General features: G+C 32.6%; 4 protein-coding genes across 4 annotated transcripts in view; 1 reads left to right on the top strand and 3 right to left on the bottom strand.

Annotated features, from left to right (window-relative positions):
• The window catches only part of LOC107486496 (uncharacterized), a gene marked incomplete in the record, with an annotated part of 5,433 nt that extends 4,912 nt beyond the window's left edge, over positions 1-521 (bottom strand). Inside the window, 1 exon segment of the mRNA XM_016107050.3 lies at positions 1-521.
• A 1,853-nt stretch (positions 522-2,374) lies between these two features.
• LOC107486213 (protein MAIN-LIKE 2-like) lies at positions 2,375-3,075 on the top strand. Its single transcript, XM_016106770.3, has 2 exons — positions 2,375-2,919; positions 2,994-3,075. The coding sequence occupies exons 1-2, from the start codon at positions 2,375-2,377 to the stop codon at positions 3,073-3,075; spliced, it is 627 nt and encodes a 208-aa protein (XP_015962256.2).
• Positions 3,076-12,670: 9,595 nt separating this feature from the next.
• LOC107486497 (allene oxide cyclase, chloroplastic) lies at positions 12,671-14,041 on the bottom strand. The gene is made up of 3 exons (XM_052260094.1): positions 13,688-14,041; positions 13,482-13,603; positions 12,671-13,388 (listed from the first exon to the last, which is right to left on the bottom strand). Exons 1-3 carry the CDS (start codon positions 13,935-13,937, stop codon positions 12,987-12,989), a joined length of 774 nt encoding a protein of 257 aa, XP_052116054.1. The 5' UTR covers positions 13,938-14,041; the 3' UTR covers positions 12,671-12,986.
• A 1,157-nt stretch (positions 14,042-15,198) lies between these two features.
• Positions 15,199-18,394, bottom strand: LOC107486498 (protein TAB2 homolog, chloroplastic). Its single transcript, XM_016107052.3, has 5 exons — positions 17,838-18,394; positions 17,312-17,381; positions 16,332-16,503; positions 15,790-15,933; positions 15,199-15,689 (listed from the first exon to the last, which is right to left on the bottom strand). Exons 1-5 carry the CDS (start codon positions 18,338-18,340, stop codon positions 15,430-15,432), a joined length of 1,149 nt encoding a protein of 382 aa, XP_015962538.1. The 5' UTR covers positions 18,341-18,394; the 3' UTR covers positions 15,199-15,429.
• Positions 18,395-20,652: the final 2,258 nt, after the last annotated feature.

Genomic DNA, 20,652 nt, shown 5'->3' with positions numbered 1-20,652 from the left:
TTTTTCAGCAGAATATGATGAATATATGATCTTTGTTTTATTCTAAGTGTTCAATGAAGCCACTCCCACCATACTCAAACTTTGCATAGGTTTGAAAGTGGGTGGTGAAGGTGTAGACATGACTAAAAAGAAAAGAAAAAAAGTGAGCACTGAAGGAAGAAGCTTTTTGTCTTGTTAAGGTATAAGGTGGAATGTGACTTTGGAATTAATACAAACACAAGGCATGCTAAATTCTGTGAAGAGTGTGTTTCTGTCTCTTGAAAAGTTTTGCTCTTTTGCTTTTTGAATCTCACAAGCTGCAAAAGACATGCAACAAGTGAACAAGTAATGCAATGAAAATTTATTATTTTTCACCCTTAAAAATTTATTTATATGAATTTTTTTTGGCCTATGCATTAAATGCAGTGGACTGCCCCAGTAACTTTTCTTGTTCTTTGACCCCTAATATCCTAGGCCACTATATGAAGTTTTAATCTTCAAGTTTATCATGGGACACTCAAATATAAGTACAAGATTTTTATATGGTTTTTCGTTGAAGAAAGACAGAGAAATAATTGTGCACCTTTTTTTTCTTCTATCTCTAGTTCCATTAAATTTGGGTGATGTAATTCATGTCAAAAAAAATCATTCATTATATATATGATCTTTATCCTATCACAATCCATCCAGCACACAATCTATAACCTTATTCAAAGGAATCTTATTTCAAAGCAAGAAGTATCTATGACAAATTTATGAACTTTATAACATGCACTAATAAAATTTATTGTAACACATAAATTGCAGCTGGGAGAATTCTTTTGGTGGGGCCAAATAATAAAACTCACTGTTTTGAATAGCATGGCCCAATCCTACTACTATTATCTGCTTCTGTTCTGTATCTATGAAGTTTGGTCATTTTTGATGCAGCCAAATTGGGCTTTTTAATTTCAATATGGTACCGGAACTTCTAACAGACGCCGTTATGGGGGAGGGAGGGGAATGACGAGAGTGTGGTGTCAGTAACCACCCAACTCGCACCGTGCGAGTTCCACTAAGAAAATCTCACCGTGCGAGTTCCGTCCAGCAAATCTGACCGTGCGATTGCCACCACCGAAGACACGTGTCGCGTAGCAGGAGCCACCCCAATTCGGTGCCCTTATAACAGCTCCCTCACTCATGCATTAACTTCTCTCACCCTCCGAGACATCACTCTCCCAGCTTTCGTTTTCAAACCTGAAGCCCCCATTGTTATTCATCTTCCTCCTCTCATTTCTGCATGTTTCAATACATGAAAGAATGCCCAAAAAAAATAAAACTAGAGATGTTGATCGACCTGAGCTTCATATCATGCATTATCTCAGTCACTCTGATTATGTAAGTTTTTTTTTAAGGTTTTTAAATTTTTTTATTTAAAAGTATTAATGTAAAATATTTATTTGTTATGATTGTTGTTATTAGAAGTGCAAATTAGAAATATCCATAGGATAGAATGATTATTACTATTTTTTAGGATTTATATGTATTTTTTAAGATTTATAGAATTTTTGGAATTAATTTTTAGAATATAAGTATTATTGTTAGTGAAATTATTGTTATTATTTAGTAAGTTTGGGACGTTTTTTATAGAGAGCACGGAAATTTTAGAATGTGAATTTTGAATGTTTTGTATTATTATTATAGTTATGTTTATGTTTAAATATAAATATAAGGAAATTAAAAAAATTGGACCCCCAACGGTTATAATTGTAACTAATATTGAGAATAGGTTTAATTTAATTTTTATAGTTATGTTTATGTTTAAATATAAATATAAGGAAATTAAAAAAAAAATTGGAGCCCCAACGGTTTAATTTAATTTTGAAAATAGGTTTAATTTAATTTTTATAATTCTATTTAAATTATTAAGTAGGTATATTGTAATGAATGAAGGTAAATGTTCTTGTTGTTGTGAGTTAGTCTTAGTTTGGGAAACTATTAATTAGTTAGTATGAATGATGTTCCAAAAAGAATTTAGGCATAGAGTGATTGTTATAAATGTTTTTTATAATTCAGTGAAATATCTTTAGTTAACTAATGGTATATGCAGTAGTAGGTGGTTAGTGGGTATTATTACATATTATTCAAGATAAATGTGTTACTGTGGAGAGATTTGATTAGGTATTTATGTATTAGTTATCATTATTATCAATAGTTGTTGTGGTATAAAATATTTTTATTTTAGTAGTAACCTAGTAAGTGTTAAGAAGTTGAGTAATACTTTGTTATGAACTTTGCAGAAGTTAAGAATGTTGACATGTGAGCATCCTGTTCCTCCGGATCGGTACAATGATAGGGTAGAGGAGCAGCTACGACTTACTGGCTTTTACCATGCATCACAGATTGGGGTAGTCCAATGTCAAAAGGCATTGGTGAATGTGCCGTCACTCTTGAAGACGTTGCTCTAATACTTGGTCTTCCAACGGACGGACTTCCAGTTACAGGGATGACATTGAGTAGTTTCGAAGCGTTGGAGGCTGAGTGTTTGCATCAATTCGGAGTTGCACCGCGTAAGTCGGAGTGTAGAGGCAGTTGCATTAAATTGAGTTGGCTTCGGGACCTTAAAGAAAATTTACCCTTGACTGATGAAGTTGGTATACAGAGGTATGTCAAATGCCACATTATGTTGCTTATCGGGACGATCTTGTTTGGGGATAAATCAGGTGCAGCAGGTGTGCACTGGAAGTTTCTTCCATTGCTACGTGAATTTGGTAGTATTATACAATACAGTTGGGGATCTGCATGCCTAGCACACCTCTATAGGGCATTATGCCGGGCATCTCGAGTTGACTGTAAAGGCATAGATGGCCCACTAACACTTCTTCTCGGTTGGGCTTGGATGCGGCTCCCATATCTATCGCCGGTTCCTAGGGAGCCCCGCAGTTTCCCGCTAGCAAACAGGTAATATAATTTTTAAATGTACCACTTTATTTATATTTATAACTCAATTATCAACATTAAATGTATCGTATAAGGTGGCGGAACTGGGAGCGGGGTGACCGACGATATAGATATATGAAGCTAGCTGACTTTAGGAAGGCCTTTGATGAACTTTAGGAAGGCCAGGTGTGTTTTAATTAAAGAAGTATTAGTTTCGAATTTGGGGCGCGGGACAAAATTATGAAGCATTTTTATTGTTATTGGTATTGTGGATTGTAATCATGAGTTTCCTTTATTTTTCCCAGTTTATATCGGTTGCTTATGCTGTGGATCGCGTGGATCCAAACATAATACCTGCTGAAATCTATATGCACTCGGTTGTGTGGAGCGCTACAGTGCCTTTGGTATCATTTGAATGTATTGAGTGGCATGCTACCGATAGGTATAGGCGACAATTCGGACTCGTTCAGGGAGTGCCTGAGGAGGTGCGGAATCTAGATAAGGCGCATGGAGAAGTCCTCACTGGTCCTAAGAATTTTAACTGGGCCACGGCACCTACTCATTACATGTGGGTGATGCATTGGACCAACAGGTATCATCACGTTCTTTCCGAGCTTCCCATTCCTTCACAGCCTCAGTTGGAAACTTATATGCATTGGTACCGAGGAGAATATGGGAACCGCTTGTGTTTGTCAAATCTTGTGGGTGAAGAGGATGATGAAGGTAATCAGGATTTGGATGGTGGTAATCATGATATGGATGAGGGTAGTCAGGATATGGATGATGACAATGATGAACAGGAGCCACATTCGCCTGAGGTACCACCTACGAATCCGCTTCCACAAGAACAACCTCAGTTCTCAGGCCAGTATGTACCGCAGTCACACTTCAACCCATCATTTACGCATCATCAACAACATTGGGGTATGTCACAGTTTGATCCAGGCGAAGGCGGTTCTTTTAGCCAGTTGCTTGGGCTTATGGCTGGAGAAGGAGGACAGTCTCAATTTGGCCATCAAAATGAGTTAATGCCAGGGAGGCATTCGTTGGATGCGAGGTATCCAGGCCATACTTCATCGGTTGCATCTGGAGGATTTGTATCTGTTGACTCTAGTAGGAGTGACGGTGGACGCGGAGTTTTTAATAGCCAAAATCCGTACGTTGTTTCTATGGGACTCATTGAGGAAAATGATAACACACTCCAGCAGGAGACCGATGCGTATATAGCGGACAACCCGGATGCCGGAACATGCATGGCTTCCAAATCCAAAACTCGCATGAATGATGGCTCCTCAAACGGCTCATCGTTTGCGAGTGCATTTGCCACCTCTGTTACATCTGGCGCCGTAGCTCCTTCACCTTGATCTTCACCTCCATCTCCATCTGGACCAACAAACTGGTAGTTACTTTCGAACTCTTCTTCGCTGTCAGTATTATAATCTTCTCGTAGAATATTTCGGTCGGCCTCAGATTGTTCAAACTCAATATACAACTCGATGAAGGAGATCTGAGCCCGGTTTTCAATATACATTGAAAACATCTCTTGCATGCTCGCTTCGTCCGTCACATATCTGCTTTGAAACTGGACGAATCCACCAAATACCTGTATGGGATATCTGTATAGAATACATGATATCTTTCTTGCTCTCTCAGAATCAATGGCTTCAGAAATCACCCCTTTCAGCTCTTCAAATGAGATGATAAAGGGAATAACAACATCTAAGGGTTTTTCACATATAAATTTTACTCCTTCCGAAGTTTGTAGTAAAATCTGACCAAAATAATACACCTTTAATAATACTCGGTCACTCATCTCTCTCAAACATATAAAAAGAAAAGAACATAGATTTGGCAAGTAGAGTTCAATTTTGAATCACCAGATAATAATAAGGAAATAAGAAAGAAGAAACAGAAGAGTATGCGGCCGTTCAAGTTGGGGAAGAAGAAGACGCGAGTGACCTACTTCCTTACTGCGTGCTTTTATATGGACCATTTTAAGGAACTCGCACCCATCGACTAGGTTAACATGACACAGCTAAATATTTACAACTCAAATCGCACCATGCGATTTCCTATTCAATTTCCTGGAATAAACTTCATCCCCACTCAAAACGGAGGGTGCGAGTTCGTCCCAATATCCAACCCCTACAACTCGCACCATGCGATTTGTTGCACCGTTGTAGCACACCCAACTTTAAACGGAGGGTGCGATTTCAGTTGCAGTGTATTCCCCCATACTTCCATATCTGTGAAAAGCTCCCCTGTAGGTTCCATATCGATAAAAATTAGCCGCCAAATTGAGTGTTAGATTTATTACAAAAATTCTACCAGACACTTGAATTTAGGGAATTTTATATTTCATATCAGAAGTTAATTTCGTCACTTTTTTTCAACATGTTTATTGAAATAAATATATATAACAACTTAATTTATCTTAAGTAATATTTTACAGCATAGTCATAGATATATAAATTATTAAAAATACAATGACGTGTGCCATCCATGAGCTACAATAACGCCAAGTTATTAATATTATTCTTGTCTACATCAATATATATTATGGGGGTCTAGTATCCAAATATTTTAAAAGATCTGAATGTGATTAAGAAAAATATTTTGATATGCTATTATTGATTGATGGGTTATCTACTATAATTAAATGTTGAATTGAAGTTGCTTTTAGAGTAACAGATGTTTCAACTTTAATTTATTGTGAATCGGAGAAAACATCCTACAAAAAATTAAAAGTTTTAAGTATTTTGGGTGTATCATATAGGATAATGGAGAGATTGAACTGGATGTAAATTATAGGATTCAAGCAGGTTGGTCAAAATGCAGAGTGTATCTAGTTTTATATGCGACAAAAAATTGTCTTTAAAACTTAAAGGTATCGCACCGCAATAAGACTGGTTATAATTTATGGTACAGAGTATTGGGCGGCCAAAGGGGAGCACGAATATAAAGTGAATGTGGCAGAGATAAAAATGTTGAGATGAATGAGTGGTCATACGCGATTGGATAAAATAAGAAACGAAGATATAAGGGAGAGAGTTGAAGTAGCACCCATTGTGGAAAAGATGGTTGAATCGCGTCTCAGGTGGTTTGGACATGTGAGAAGAAGACCGATAGAACACCCAGTCACAAGGGCGGATGAAATAGAAGATGGACAAGAGGCGAAAGGCAGAGGAAGATCTAATAAGACTATCCATAAGATAGTCAAACGAGATTACATGTAAACGGTCTATCATAGACATGATACATGATAGAGCACAATAACATATTCATGTAACCGACTCCACTTAATAGGAGAAGGCTTTGTTGTTGTTGTTTGTTGTTGTTGAAATTTTATTTCTCATAGTCTTAATTACTACACGAAATATATTATGCATTTGCTTATAGTAAATATATAATTAATAGTTACATTAGTCAAATGAATTTAATTAAACTCATTACAAAATTACTGATCAAGCTATAATGCAGACACGTGGCATGTGTGACAAAATAATGTGTAGTAGTTAGAATGTCAGAGACATTTTTCAATAATGATTCATGGCTAAGATAAGAAAAACCTTCTTAATCAAAGAGAGCAGACATGAAGAAATCTGTATATTCTAACAGATTCCTTATTTTTGGTAAATAATAAAAGGATCATTTAGTGATAATAATATAAGCTAGCTTTAATGATAATGCTTCGTGAAAGAGAAATCACATGAATCAGTGCACGGTTTATTATTCATTTTTACTACTCATTATTATTATTCCTTCTTTTTGTGAAACTTTGATGAGTTATATATGTAGGCGTTAATTTATTAACAATGGAAACTAAAGCTTCTTAGTCAAAATGAATCATTATTGTACATGCAGGGTTTAATAACAACTAATTATGAACCTTCCTCATGAAAGCAGAGAGCAGACACAAAGGAAATAATAATAATAATAATGTCTACTAAAGTTTGGTTATTAGGTTAGGTTACATTGAACTTAAACGGAAATTGGGTATGACACTTTTTGATTTGTTATTCGTGTATTAAAGAGAGAGGATGACATTGCTATAGTGTTACATAATTATTAATAATATTTGAGAAATAATAAAAAAAATCAGTTTAAACAGTCTAAATTTATTTTATTTAGTATTTAATAATTATTGTTAGAATAACTATATAATTTTAGATGTAATAAATATATAATTATGAATATTATATTTATAAAATTATAGATATTATGTTATATAAAGTAATTATTTTAAATATTGTCTCTTAGCATTACTGAATTTAAATATCATAATTCATAACTACCATAGTAATTATATATTGGTATATTTACTATTACAGTAATACTAAAGAGATAATATCTAACGTTATCTTATATAACATAATATTTATAATTTTATATACATAATATTTATAATTATATATTTATCACATTTAAAATTGTACAATTATTTTAGTGATAATTAATTAATAAATATTAAATAAAATAATTTTAGTCTATTTGATAAGCTGATTTTTTATTTTCTTTTAAATATTATTGTTACTATTATATAGCAATGTTAGTTTTAACAAAAAGATGAATTGAAGCTCATGCTAAACTCTTATGATGTATTAACTCTAACGATGACTAATTAAAAGGCAAATTATATTCTTGTGGTTATTAGGAAAACAAATTATATGCATATATAATAAGATAACCACATTCTCTTGAAGTATCTTTATTTAAAAAATAAGTAGATACTATTAGATAATTTAATATATTTTAATATATTTGAATAAATTTATTTTATAAGAATACAATTTTAATTTTATAGGAGTAGTCACCATATTAATAATCTTTATAAATTTCACACATATATATAGTATAGATTGATAAAATTGTGAAAGAATAAAAAAAAAGAAGAAAAGAATACGAATTTTTATTGATTGTTGATTGATTAAATTGTATTGTATTGTATTGTGAAGATAAAATTAAATATATATAGAATATTGGCCTAAAAAAAATAAAAGTAAATAAAGATAAGATAAAAACAATTAAAGATAAGATGAGATAAAAATTAAAATTATAATTAAATTTATGTATTTTGTTAAGTTGAATTTATAAACAGTGAGACTTCTTTATTATTATTATGGGTTAAGGTGAAAGAATAATTTAATATAGATTACAATAAATCAAGGAGATTTTTTGTTTTTCCCTTCTTTATACTACTAGTGTTGAATAATGGGGATTGAATCTATATTCTGAATGTCACAAGTGTTGTTTCCCCTCCAAGTGGATTATGAGGACGAGATAGCAATAGGATGATGATGATATTATGGATTATGGTATTGAGTTTGTATAGTGTTGAGTTGTTTTCAATGTAGGCTGTAAATGTGTGCAAGAATATGAAGGGAATGGGATTGTATATGTGCATGTGCATGTGGATGTCACATTCTTATCTTGTTAATTCTATGAAAATGAGTGAAGGGTGTTTATGGGTCCCCCCTCACATTATGGAAGCCAAGAGAGATGATGGGTCCCACTAGCCTGGACCTCATCATAGCCGTCAGTTTTGTCTGATGTGTATGCATTGTTGACATCAACAAAGAGAAACCTTCAACACATTTGGATTGGGGCCATCATTAGTTTCTCTTTAAATAATTCTTAAAACAATTTAAATTTTATTTTATATATATGATAATCTATTAATAAATGATAAACTCTTAAATAAAATTTTAATTCATGAAAGATTAATTTTTAATCTGTCATGTTAAGAGATGTTGTTAAAAAAATAAACATTTTCTTTTTGTTTACATTCACACTCTTTTTGGGTCCATCTACTTCATTTATTTTCTAAAGTTTTTTCAATTCTACTTCTCTATCATTCTTGCGTCTCCCACACGAATTTCCAATTGCCATATGCTTGTTTCCCCAAGACCTAAATCTCTCCATTCTTTCGGTAGTCTTAAATTAAGAATTTGAAAAAGAAATCTACAAAACCATACTTATTTACAGTTTTTTAAATAATTACAATACTAAAATAGAAAAATTTTAAACTATAAGTTATTTGGTAGTAGCTACTAAGCAATTTTTTATTTTTTATTATATTTTTTAATCTGATAAACTAAAAATTATTCTATCATAAATTTAATTTTTATTTAAAAATTTATTGTTGGTTAGTGAATTACTGCATAAATAAGACGAAATTTAATTTTTCAATACTTGTTTGAATGACAATTAAACTAACTAATCGATCAACTCAAATTAGTATAATATTTATCTCTTTTATAGTAGTAATATAATTTTAATACTTTTTATTCTAAACCTTATTTAAAGAGATATTACTACAAAAGTTTTCAAACACTAACCGATTTTTACAACCGGTAGAATTTATTATGACAAAACCATACTTTGGGGTTACTAAATCCATAGTTAAATAAAAAATTTGCTACTAATTTAACAACTAAAATAAAAAGCTAGTCTATAGAGATGTTTTGAACTAAATTAGTTAACTTTTTTATAATAAAATCAAAATACTAATAGCAAAGGCTAGTTGAAAGAAAAAAAAAAAAGAAAGTCAACGAGCTATATTTCAAATAGTATAATCTTCCTTTTTCACGTAGAGATTTCGGATTCGAGTCTCACTCTTAACTTTTGACAAAAAAAAAGAAAAGAAAAGAAAAACACTTGTGTCCCCCACATTGAATTGTCATATCTTTGTATGCCTAAACACTTGCCACTGCAATAAAGGTTTCCTCATATCCATTGCTAATTATATTAAGGACTCTTTTGGGAAAGAACATCCATCATCCATTACTCCCATCTCAGACACAATGTAACCATTCATGAACATTGTTAACTGTCTTCCGTTACTTTTAAGACTTATAGTACATGCTTGGTGCGGTAAGAAATAAAAATAATTTGGATATGAATATCGATAATATTTAAATTCGGTAGATTTATTCTATAAGTGTATTGTACTTTTCAATGTACATAGTTCTCTATAAATTTAGTGAATCTCTTTATTTTTTACCTGATTCTATTATTCACCAAAGAAATTCACCATTTCTACTCATAATTTGGGTTACTAATATTCTCATTTTGCATGCCTTATATCAATTTAAAAAATACTTGTAACTTAATTACTAATAAAAATAACAAATTAATTAGGTGCCAAAATGAACCAAATTATGCTTCTTACCCCTCTATAGTTCTATGGAACAAATTATTGCATACCCTTAACACATTAACTATGTTAGCTCTGAAAAGGACCATGAACAAAATATGTAGCCAACAGAACTAGAATGAGGAAAATGAAGTGAACTTTTTGTGTTGGTCATAGAATTATTGAAATGATGCATCTTTTCAAAGGAGAGGCATGCAAACATAGATTCTCCATTGACAATAATTGTCATCATTTGTCAAGTCAACAACAGAATTGAAAAGTAACAGCATCCTAGGCAGAATCATCATAATCAGCAGTTATTATACCAAATACTACTATTTAACTTAATTATAGCATTCACATAATGTTACTTATAGGTACCTTATTACTCAACAAAATATAATTCCTTTTTGCAAGTTAATGCAGAGAAAAAAATATTGCAATTTGTAAGACTTTATTTTGAACAGAGTTCACCTTTGTGTCTTTTCTATCAATCAAGATTCACCTGCCACAATAATTAAAAGATGAAGAGGGGGTCTCTAGATATAATCATCAGATTCTGCATTATATACACATTCAAGAGACTTTACATATCCCAAGTAGCCTCATACATATATACCAAAATATTCTTCATATTTGCAGTTAGTAGGGCCAAGGCAGAAGCAATAACTTGAACTTCAAAATAAGACCAACATGAATAAAAGTTGAATTTGAATTTGAAGCTACTTATAGGAAAGAATTTGAATAACTGAAATACAGAGAAAACTTAACTTAGATGATGCAGAAAAAGTATCCATTGTAGAGAAAGAAACCCACTAAAAGGTGTTCAAAGATCCTTAATTTGTATTAAGAGAAGAAATGAAATTAAATGCTTAAGCAGCTTCTAAATAAGAAAAGAAGTGAACTTAAATGCTCCATTGAGAAGTAATAATTGGACATTGGCTATAACTAGAAGTATGTAACTATATATATGTTTCCATATACCAATGAAGATCTGTGCTTAAGAAATTTTATCATAATATTCTTTATGCTTAGAATTGACATTGACATTCATTGTATGTGAAATGTATGACCAAAAACAAATGAAGACATTAAATTGATTAAGCACTCAAATGTTGCAGGTAATCATCAATTCCAATTCAAAAGCAACTGAGGAATGTGAACTCTATTTTTTGTACAGGCTAAGTTTAATATTAGAGGAACATTCACTAGAACATTACATCAGCAAAAACAAACTACAATTCCTGTTTTAATCTCCCTAGCATAGAAAAACAACACAAATTGAGGAATGACTATAGTTTGCTTTCAAAAGTCAACTAGCACCACGAAAAAGGTTACCATTTAATGCTGCATTTGCTTTTTTTTTTTTTTATTGTTGGGTTGGTGACAAAATCAGGTAGATCATGCACTTATGACAAAGTATTATATATCTTTCCATTATAGATTGGACCATGTTGCGATGAGAATTGAGAATCAATGGCAACAATAAACTCAAGAGTTATACATCAGATCAGAACACAGAGGAACAAAAAAGTTTGCAGCCTATTATTGTTGTTGGTGTTACTACTCCTCAGTCCTCACTAGTGTCATTGATTCCCATGACAACATGGTCAAGCCAACAAGGGTTTCAGATTCAGTGTGCAGTGCTGAAAAGAATGGTCCATGCCATGAGTTGATGAGACAATAATACACACATCACTGTCATTTATTATAGAACAGACTATTATTAATTAATGATTCATCAAATGTTGGTTTTTGACTGTTGTGAATGGTCTCAGATCAGAAGCAGTACACTTACTATGTTTGATTGGTACAACCATTTTGTTTGATCTACCCTATAAAAGAAAGAAAACATTACAGATTGTACTGATCCTGTGTACTGGAATCATGTGCTACTGCCTTAAAAAATTTTACCAAAATTTAAAATATTCTACTATTCATGTTAGTTGACATATTTTACATCTATATATCTTGGAAGAAGGGTGCATTTTTTTGTAGGAGAGAAAATGCTCTTGCTTTACCCAACAATAGGGTGAAATTTCAGATAAAAGAATACATTTTTTAGTGAATGAATTCTATCTTAAACATGTTATTCTATCATATGAGCAGTTGAGCACAATGCAGCTTATGGTGCATGATAATAATAATGCAAATTGCAAAATAAATATCAGCAGGCATAATTTATCAAGATAAAGTGATAAACAGAAGCTTGATATTTTTAATTTTTGGTCCCAAGATAGAATTATATTGGCCCAGCTCTTTCCCCCCTTTTTTGGTCTAAAGCCTATCTGCTTTTTCACATGTGAAAATATGTGCATTTCCAATGTAGCATCAATTTCTTAAATGGGTTTGGTCTCATTTCCCATATAAGTCCTAACTGGACATCTTTACAAATGTGACATAAAAAAGAAACCTGATAGTATGACTATTATTGGAAATTTTCATGTCACAGATTGTTTTATCCATCAGCATGCACAACCCAGTAACTAGTCCACTAAGAATGTCATCACTATAATTCCATCCAAATAATCTAATTTTATTTATTTATTTGTGTCAACATCCAAATAAGCCTTTAAGCTACCCATGATTTAACAATTACAGAAAATTAAACCTTATTCATGGTCAACTCTTCATAGCTTTATGATAATAAACAAAAGATAAACTCAACAGTATCACATTACAATTATCAACATCACATGGGAGAACTTTCAATGTAAAATTATTCCCTCAACAAAATATTAACTAAAAACAAAAGCAATTCTGATCAATTTCTTAATTAAAAAGAGTTCCAAATGATCAAGCTTTTCATACCTAACAACCATCCACCAACTACATCCTAAAACCATTATTAAATCTACCACCATTAAAAAAAAAACATCATAGCCACCCCACTTATTATTCAATAACTATAGCCAGCCTCATCAAAAAAATAAGAATAAGAGCCTAAAGTTTATCAGTCAGTAAAACTAGGAATTGTAGCATGTGGCTCAAGATTCTTAGCAGCATCAGAGGCCTGAACAGAAGGGTTAGGCTCAACAGTTTCGACAATAAGCTCCTTTGGCAAATCCTTAATACCCTTAAGATAGAAAGTGTACAAGATCTTAAAAGGGTACACAATTTGATGAAGCTTGACTTGGCCTGAAACACCTTCAAAGATTCCAGAACCACCTGTGACAGCAAGGTATGTGTCTTCATAGGTCAAGTATGGACCCTGAACAGCAATGTGGCCATAGTCACCAAAGTAGAAACTGTATATTGCTTCATAACGATCACCACCTTTCTCTGCTTTGTTTTGGATCAAAATGCAGATACCTGCTGTTATGCCTATGCGCTTTTGAAAGTCTCCAGTGTACAACTGCATAATAATATAATTGAAAAGATTATAATATGAATAATCATATGATGATGTTTGATCACTAACATAATTCAATCATAAAAAATAAATTACCTTGTTGGTGAAGGGTACAAGATCACCAAGGGAATTCACAGTTTTCTGGCTCAATCTAAGGTAAATGGGGCTTCCACGGTCACGTTCATTGATCTCATAAACACTCAGTTCTTGAACCCTCTCTACATAACATTGTGCACAATAAACATAAACATCATATGACATAAACAAAACAAATGAAATTAAAAAAAGATCTATGTATGTACCTGCAGCTTCAGATGACTCAGCCTGGCTCTTGCAAGAGAATGATTTCTTAGGAACTGAAGTGAAGTAGGAAGAGTGTGGCAAAGTGGAGTTAAGCTTGAGGCTTCTAGTGATTGATGTGTTTGATGATGAAGTGAATGGTAAGAGTGATGATTTGGTAGGTGGGGCTGTGAAAATTGATCTTGATGATGTGTTAGCAGGCCTAATAGAAGAAGCAGGGATTGTTCTCAAAGCATAGCTTGATGAGGCCATGATCAATGATATTGCTAATAATCTTATGAAACTTAAATATTTAGAGATATTGGTATTGGTATAACACAAAAGTTGGTGACTGAATGTGATGAAAAAGGGTTGGCAAATGGTGGTTTTATATATAGGGAATAATAGCATAAGAAGTTAGGACAATGAAATTTGAATGTAGTGTGTGAACTTGTATTGGCTTACCGGCTAAACAGGTGGACGGTGGTAGGAATATGAAGTATGAACCATGTGATGGAAATTGTGAAATGTAAAAGAACCATTATTTTGATGAGGGTCAAATAGTCAATGATGGCTAGAGGCAAAAGTGGACGGTACAATATATAGTGCCTCATTTTCTTCTGTTGGGAATTTGCTACTTTTTGTTTTGGTGATGAGGGAGGAAACAAAATACTAACAATTATCACACTAGATTCCAATTCATGTGTTATTTGATTCATTTATTTTAAGCCCACGAGCTTTTGGTTGGGAAAGGGCCGCAACCAAGGTTGTAATGTACGCAGCCTAACCTGATAATTATATCAGTGGCTGTTTCCACGGCTTGAACCCGTGACCTCGTGGAGACAACTCATCCGCTGCTCCGAAGCTCCCCTTCTACACATCTGCAGAAACAATAGTATTAAAAGATTGAAGTTGTTTTAACTTCAATTAATTAAGCTCATCCATTAAATCATGTACTGCATTATTTTGTGTTATTGATATTAAATGTCATTACTATTCTTTCTTACTGTTGAGTGCATTCTTATGCGTTTAAGTCATCAATTCATTATTGTTCTCAATAGTGGAAGATTTTAGTGTGGGCAACTTTGTAAGCAACAGTGCTGCATTATAACACAAGATACATATATGAATGATCACAAAGAGAAATGAAGAGAGAATCAAAATTGTCCACTAACAATGGTTGAATTTCAAATTTTATAGTGTAATGTGCTTGTGTCCATGCTTTAAAGGATTTATATACTAGCTATTGGTTTATTTTATATACAGGTTGTCTGCACCTTTTCATAGTAGTCTAGTTTCATTTTTGTTTATTAATGAATATGCTTTCTTTGAAATAAAAAAAACACTATGCAGATACTCTTATAACAAATATCATTTTGACTTCAGTATTGTTAGCAACCAAATTTATTTTCTTTGTTAATATATAATTAATTAATAACAATTTATTTTTATTCCAATGTTAGAGGTGTTTGGTGTGGTGCTATTGAAAATATAAAAAACAAAACCCATAATGCTCCATGTCAACATCAAAATATGATTAGCCAACTAATGTAAGGCACACCTATGCTAGGCTTGAAAGTTGAAACACCAGTTAGTTCAAATTCTTTAGGCTTTAAATTATTTACAGAAATGGTAAAATCTACAGAGGTTGAGAATGGAAGAACTGCCATAAGATGAGGAACAAGCTTATGAAATCTAATCATTTCTATGATAATAATGTTTTGTTACACTGAATATTCAACCATAAGAATCATTATTTGTAAGATTATACAGGTGGAGGAGGCAAATCAAGCAAAAGCCAGAAACCAATACAATCTTCAGAATCTAAATCTTCTTGGATGGCAAGAAAATGCAGACCCCCACAAGCTTTCTTTGCTGCTTCCCAAGCTTCAGCTTCACTAGTTGTCACTGGAGTCTTCTTATAGGTGGCGTATACATACCTAGTCGAAATTCCAACTGAAAGAATAAGGCTCGCACGAGCAGTGTCTGCTTCTACGGCACAGATCTCCAATCCATTCATCCAAGCTGTGCCACCAAATGATCATAATTCATAAGAATGATGTGGAAGAAAATTCTACTGCTTTTTTTGGGAGGATAAAATGAATGATGATTTGCAGTTATGTACCTGCTAATGCTGTAGCTCGAGAAGATGCAACAGCAAGTCCAGGGATCAATGTCTTGTCATCGATTTCGATACCCAATAAATCAAGATCAAGCCCAGCGCCAAACACAAATTTTGTCTCTAAGGATGAAACCTCCTCTCGAACAGCTTAAGAATGGATTATTGGAAGTTAGAGAGGTACGGTATACCATATGAAGATAACTCAAAATACTAAAGCATGAAATTCAGATTTCTAAAAGTAAGGAGAAAAAGCTTCAATCCGTTGTAAAATGCAAGCAATATAATCTATGTAATATAGATAGGATCCATAACTCAAATTAGTGTAAGGAAATTGATGAGTAAAAGGGAAAGGTAAGGTCTATTTGATTTCTATTTCCATTTTCTGTTTTCTTGTTTAAGAACTGGAAGCAAAACTTAGTATTACATTATTTTCACTATTTTTAATTTAGGATACTAAAAATGAAGACACAAACTAAACACAGCCTAAGGGTATCGTATGTCGAGCAATTGCGAATTAAATGACATGCAAGCTGTGGCCAATTTACCTGAGTAAGGTAATTGAACAAATGCCCATCTTTCCCCAAACAAATTCTCTGGAAGTTCTGTTGGGAAAGGATTATCTAGGGCCAAAAGAGGCTTGGATCCTTGTTGAAATCCAGGATGCCGCATATATACAGTCTCATAGCGCTCTTCTAGCCATAGAAGTAATGACAAACACTGAAAGGGATCATATGAATCACATTAAGTATACAAAATTGATGTGTGAACTCAATGAATCAATATCAAAATAAGATTCTAAATATACCAGGAAGTTATATTTCCTCATTTTAAGCACACAGATAATAGAGGTATTTCACCCTACACACAATAGCCAAGAGGTGCCATTAATTTGGGAAACTTATGTACAGACCTAATTTGTGGAGTATCTGAACCACTTAAATGAATAATCAATCACCAATCAGGGGAGTAGGAGATAATAATGTATCTTGAAAAATTTAGACATCTAATGAAGTTCATGAAGATCCTTAATACTCAATTTAGTCTAGTGCAACTAGAACAAGCTAACTCTTGAAACATTCCAAAACTGCTTTACAATTCTTATTACCTCATTGAGACACTCTTAAATTAGTTTCCTGAAGCACTGAGTTCACTACCAAGCAAATTGTACTAATCGAACTAACCTTCTGCAGCTTTGGAAAACTTTCTAATCCAGCATGTAATAAGTTATGACCTAGCTGAGAATGGTTTACAATTTTTTGGATTAAATACAAATTTATATACTACTAATAAAGTCCAAATGTAAATAACTGATATCAAGTGATTGCAATTGCATTAACTCTTTACTAACTACTTATTCCCATTGATAAGTTAATTGGAGTATATAGTCACACAATGATGCAGCGAATGTTTGAGAACGTTCTTGAATGTACCTAAAGGAAAGGCAAAGAAATTGGCAAAACCTATAGTTTTCTGCTGAGCAGTTAAACTAGCAAAGCCATATTAAAAAAATAAATATCATACACACCCGTTTACTTGGAATAGCTTTTATGTTGAGCTCCTTGGATGCTTTTGTAATAATTGTCTGCATCTGTGACCTACAAAGTAACAACAAAAGTAATCAACATTCCATACTATTACAGTATTACTATATACTATGAACACCAAGTAAAAGAATATTCTTGTACAAAAGTGCCTGTAAATCTAGATAGAATAGCATGCCATGCTCTGTTTATCTAATTTTAGTCTCCTCTAATTGCTGAAGAAATTTGACAGCTGCAATCACTAGCTAATGCCTAAGGGAACATTTGTTTATGAACATTACGGGTGATTTTCTTTTTCCCTTCTTTGCTTTTACAAAATTTCCATATCTCAGCTTCTACTCACTACTCACAAGCTAAAAAACTCTCAGCTTTTGGCACAAAAAAGTAACTTAGGTGATAAACGAATATTTTATTTTATTAATTTATTTTTTCAGCCGCCAAACCTAATGAGACAATTGTACAAACACACAGAATGCATAAACTTCAAACTTAAAAACCGAAATTAAGTACCTGAAGAAGCGAATTTTTTCAGGCAAAGGGACACCCAACTCCTCCGAAATAGTGACAATAGCGTCCTTAAGCGTGATGCTATTAATGACATTGTTGGGAAAATACTTAGTGTACTGCAAAGAAAGCGAGTTGTCACACACAACCAGCTCCCAAAGCTTCTTCCCTCTAACATCAAGAATGGGCCTTGAGCAGAAATCGAGTTCCCAGTCAGTTATGGACTCAGGGTCAGTTTCAGGGTCAAGATAGCACATTTCCGCAGTTGGGTCATCGTCTTCATCTTCAAAATCCTTCTTTTCTTCCTCCTCTTTCTCCTTCTGGATCGACACGGAGCTCTCAGACACCGATGAACATGTACGGAAATGGCGGAGTAGTGGGAGGTTCCTAACTATGTTTTTGTTTGAGGGAGTGATTAAAGATATTCTAACAGGTTTTGATGGGTTTATAGTGAAGTGTTTGGGCTTTGGGGTTCTAACTGTGGTGTGGTTGAAGCTCAGAGTTGCCATGGCTTCAACTCTGTTTAACTGATCAGAGAGTTTGTTGTTCTGAGGTAGTTATCCTCTGCCACATGTTTCGGTTAATGTTCATGATAATGATCATATTCGTTTTTTTTTGGGCCTCTGTTGTTGTTGGGCTTATTTGGGCCATTTAACTGACCCAAATTAATTGGGCTATTCAAAGAAAGGTTTGAGGCCCAATTTACTTGCCCAAACTTGTAGTTTATAGTTTAGACCCAATTGTTGACCAAAGTTTTAAGAGTTTAGACCCAATTCTCAATCTTATAAATATTATTCTGACAGAAAAAAAAAGGTATTCGTATTAAAAAAATAAGATTATAGATGCCTAGATGCACCAATAATATGGAAGAGAATATGGAATATCTCTTCTTAATCTTAGATGCAAAATGCAATCAATTAATAAATGTGAAGCAATACATATGATATGATCAAACATTCTGCTGCTGCATACTGCATATAGTTCCAATAAGTTGCAGCCAAACACACACACCATATCTACAAGTGGTGGTGGCGCCGCCCATCAACTTCATGTAACAGCCAAATAAAAGTTACAAAACCAACAGTTACTTGAACTTCATAATTATTGCTCACTGCAACAATAACAACAGTATCCATTATTTAAACAATGATTTTTTTTAGAAAAATATTAATTTTTTTTAACCATGGCTCTTAAATTTTAGTAATTTATGGTTAAAATAATTCATTTGAGTTAGTCAAGTACTCATTTGTTTGTTTAAGTAAGTTTTGAATTCGACTCTTATCTTGAGTATGTAATAAGCTATATTGTGTTTGGTTTTGATAATAGGATAAGTTAAGACACTGAAAACAAGACATAAAAGATAAAAACAACAAAAGTTAGTGTTTTTATATTTTGTTTAATGATAAACTTAAATAAATTATGAAAGTTTAATTTATTTTTATTTTTTCATTCAAAAAATTGAAAAAAAATATAATAATAAAAAATATAATTATAAATAATTAACATAATAAAAGAGAAAATAAAAAATAAATTGTGTCATTTATTAGTATCTCTGTATCAATATCCTGTCAGTATAAATAAAAAATATACTAATTTAATGTCTCTGGATATAATGTCGTCTCATCTGCCAATATCTCTCTGTATTCCTGTCTTAGTATTGCGTGCCTCTAAATAAACACAACTCTAGTGATCAACAAATCTTTAAATAGAGTTCAAATTCACCTCGGATCAAGAAATAGTGTGAGAAATAAAAAAAAATTACTATTAAAACTTAAAAATGTTACTAAAATTAAAGATTATATATAAAGAGAAAGTGTTTTACAAGTCCACATTTCGCTCAATGTTTAGTCAAATTTACGTATAAGATTCTCAACTGATCCAAAATCCAAGTACGGGGAGACTAAACACTAACAAGAAATAATGCATGCTTTAATTTAAGCTCTGATCTCCAATGATGATTTTCCGAATTAAATTAGCGTTTCTCTACTTCTTGTACATTGTCTTATAGGCAATGATCAATTGGTAACCAAGTACACTGCACCGTACTAATAGGGCATGGTTAAACGTGCATTATAGTCTTAGTTAATTAGATCAAGAAATGTACCTAATTATCACCACCAATTCTTTTAATTCGTTTGTTTTGTTCATCTTAATTGGGAAAATAAAAAATCTAATCCGTGAAAAAATTTAAGATTTGTTTTGTTTCTCATTGAAACATGAGGTGGACAAGGTGGATTACAAGATTGTGAAGAGCAAGCAATAAATCTTGGTTTTGTCTACAGTATGAAAGGCAGTGGCCATGCCAATCACGAGCATTTCACGTGTTGGGATGTCTTCTTAGTGCAGTACAGCTTTGTGTTTTCGTCCATTAAGGTATTCTTAGACCAAAGCCAGAAAGGAACATTGTTTAGACAATATAATGTTGATATATAGTGAATCAATGAATCCCTTCTAGACATATATTTAAAGTTCCCATGCCGTTTTTTGCTTATAATCTTTAATAATGAAATGCACACACCCAAAACGGAAATAAATTATTCTTTATATGTTTGTTCAGTACTTAGATAATGAACTGTATCTATTATTAAAAATATTTTCAGAACAAGTTAATCATATATATTAAAATATTATTGTATTGAATGAACATAGACACGTGTTACGGTCCAAATCTTAGGTTGGATTAAAATAGTGATTAGTCTAAAAATACTCTTTTAGAAGTATAGCAATCTATAAATAACCTAAGTTAAATGATATCTACGTATGTAAATTATACGTGGATATATTTAGATTATTTTCAAAATCTCTTTTTAAATAATATATA

This window comes from Arachis duranensis, chromosome 4 (genome assembly GCF_000817695.3).
Source record: "Arachis duranensis cultivar V14167 chromosome 4, aradu.V14167.gnm2.J7QH, whole genome shotgun sequence".
In the NCBI taxonomy this organism is placed as follows: domain Eukaryota; kingdom Viridiplantae; phylum Streptophyta; class Magnoliopsida; order Fabales; family Fabaceae; genus Arachis; species Arachis duranensis.
The sequence above is the reverse complement of the archived record's forward strand: the minus strand, read 5'-3'. Positions and strand labels throughout refer to the sequence as shown.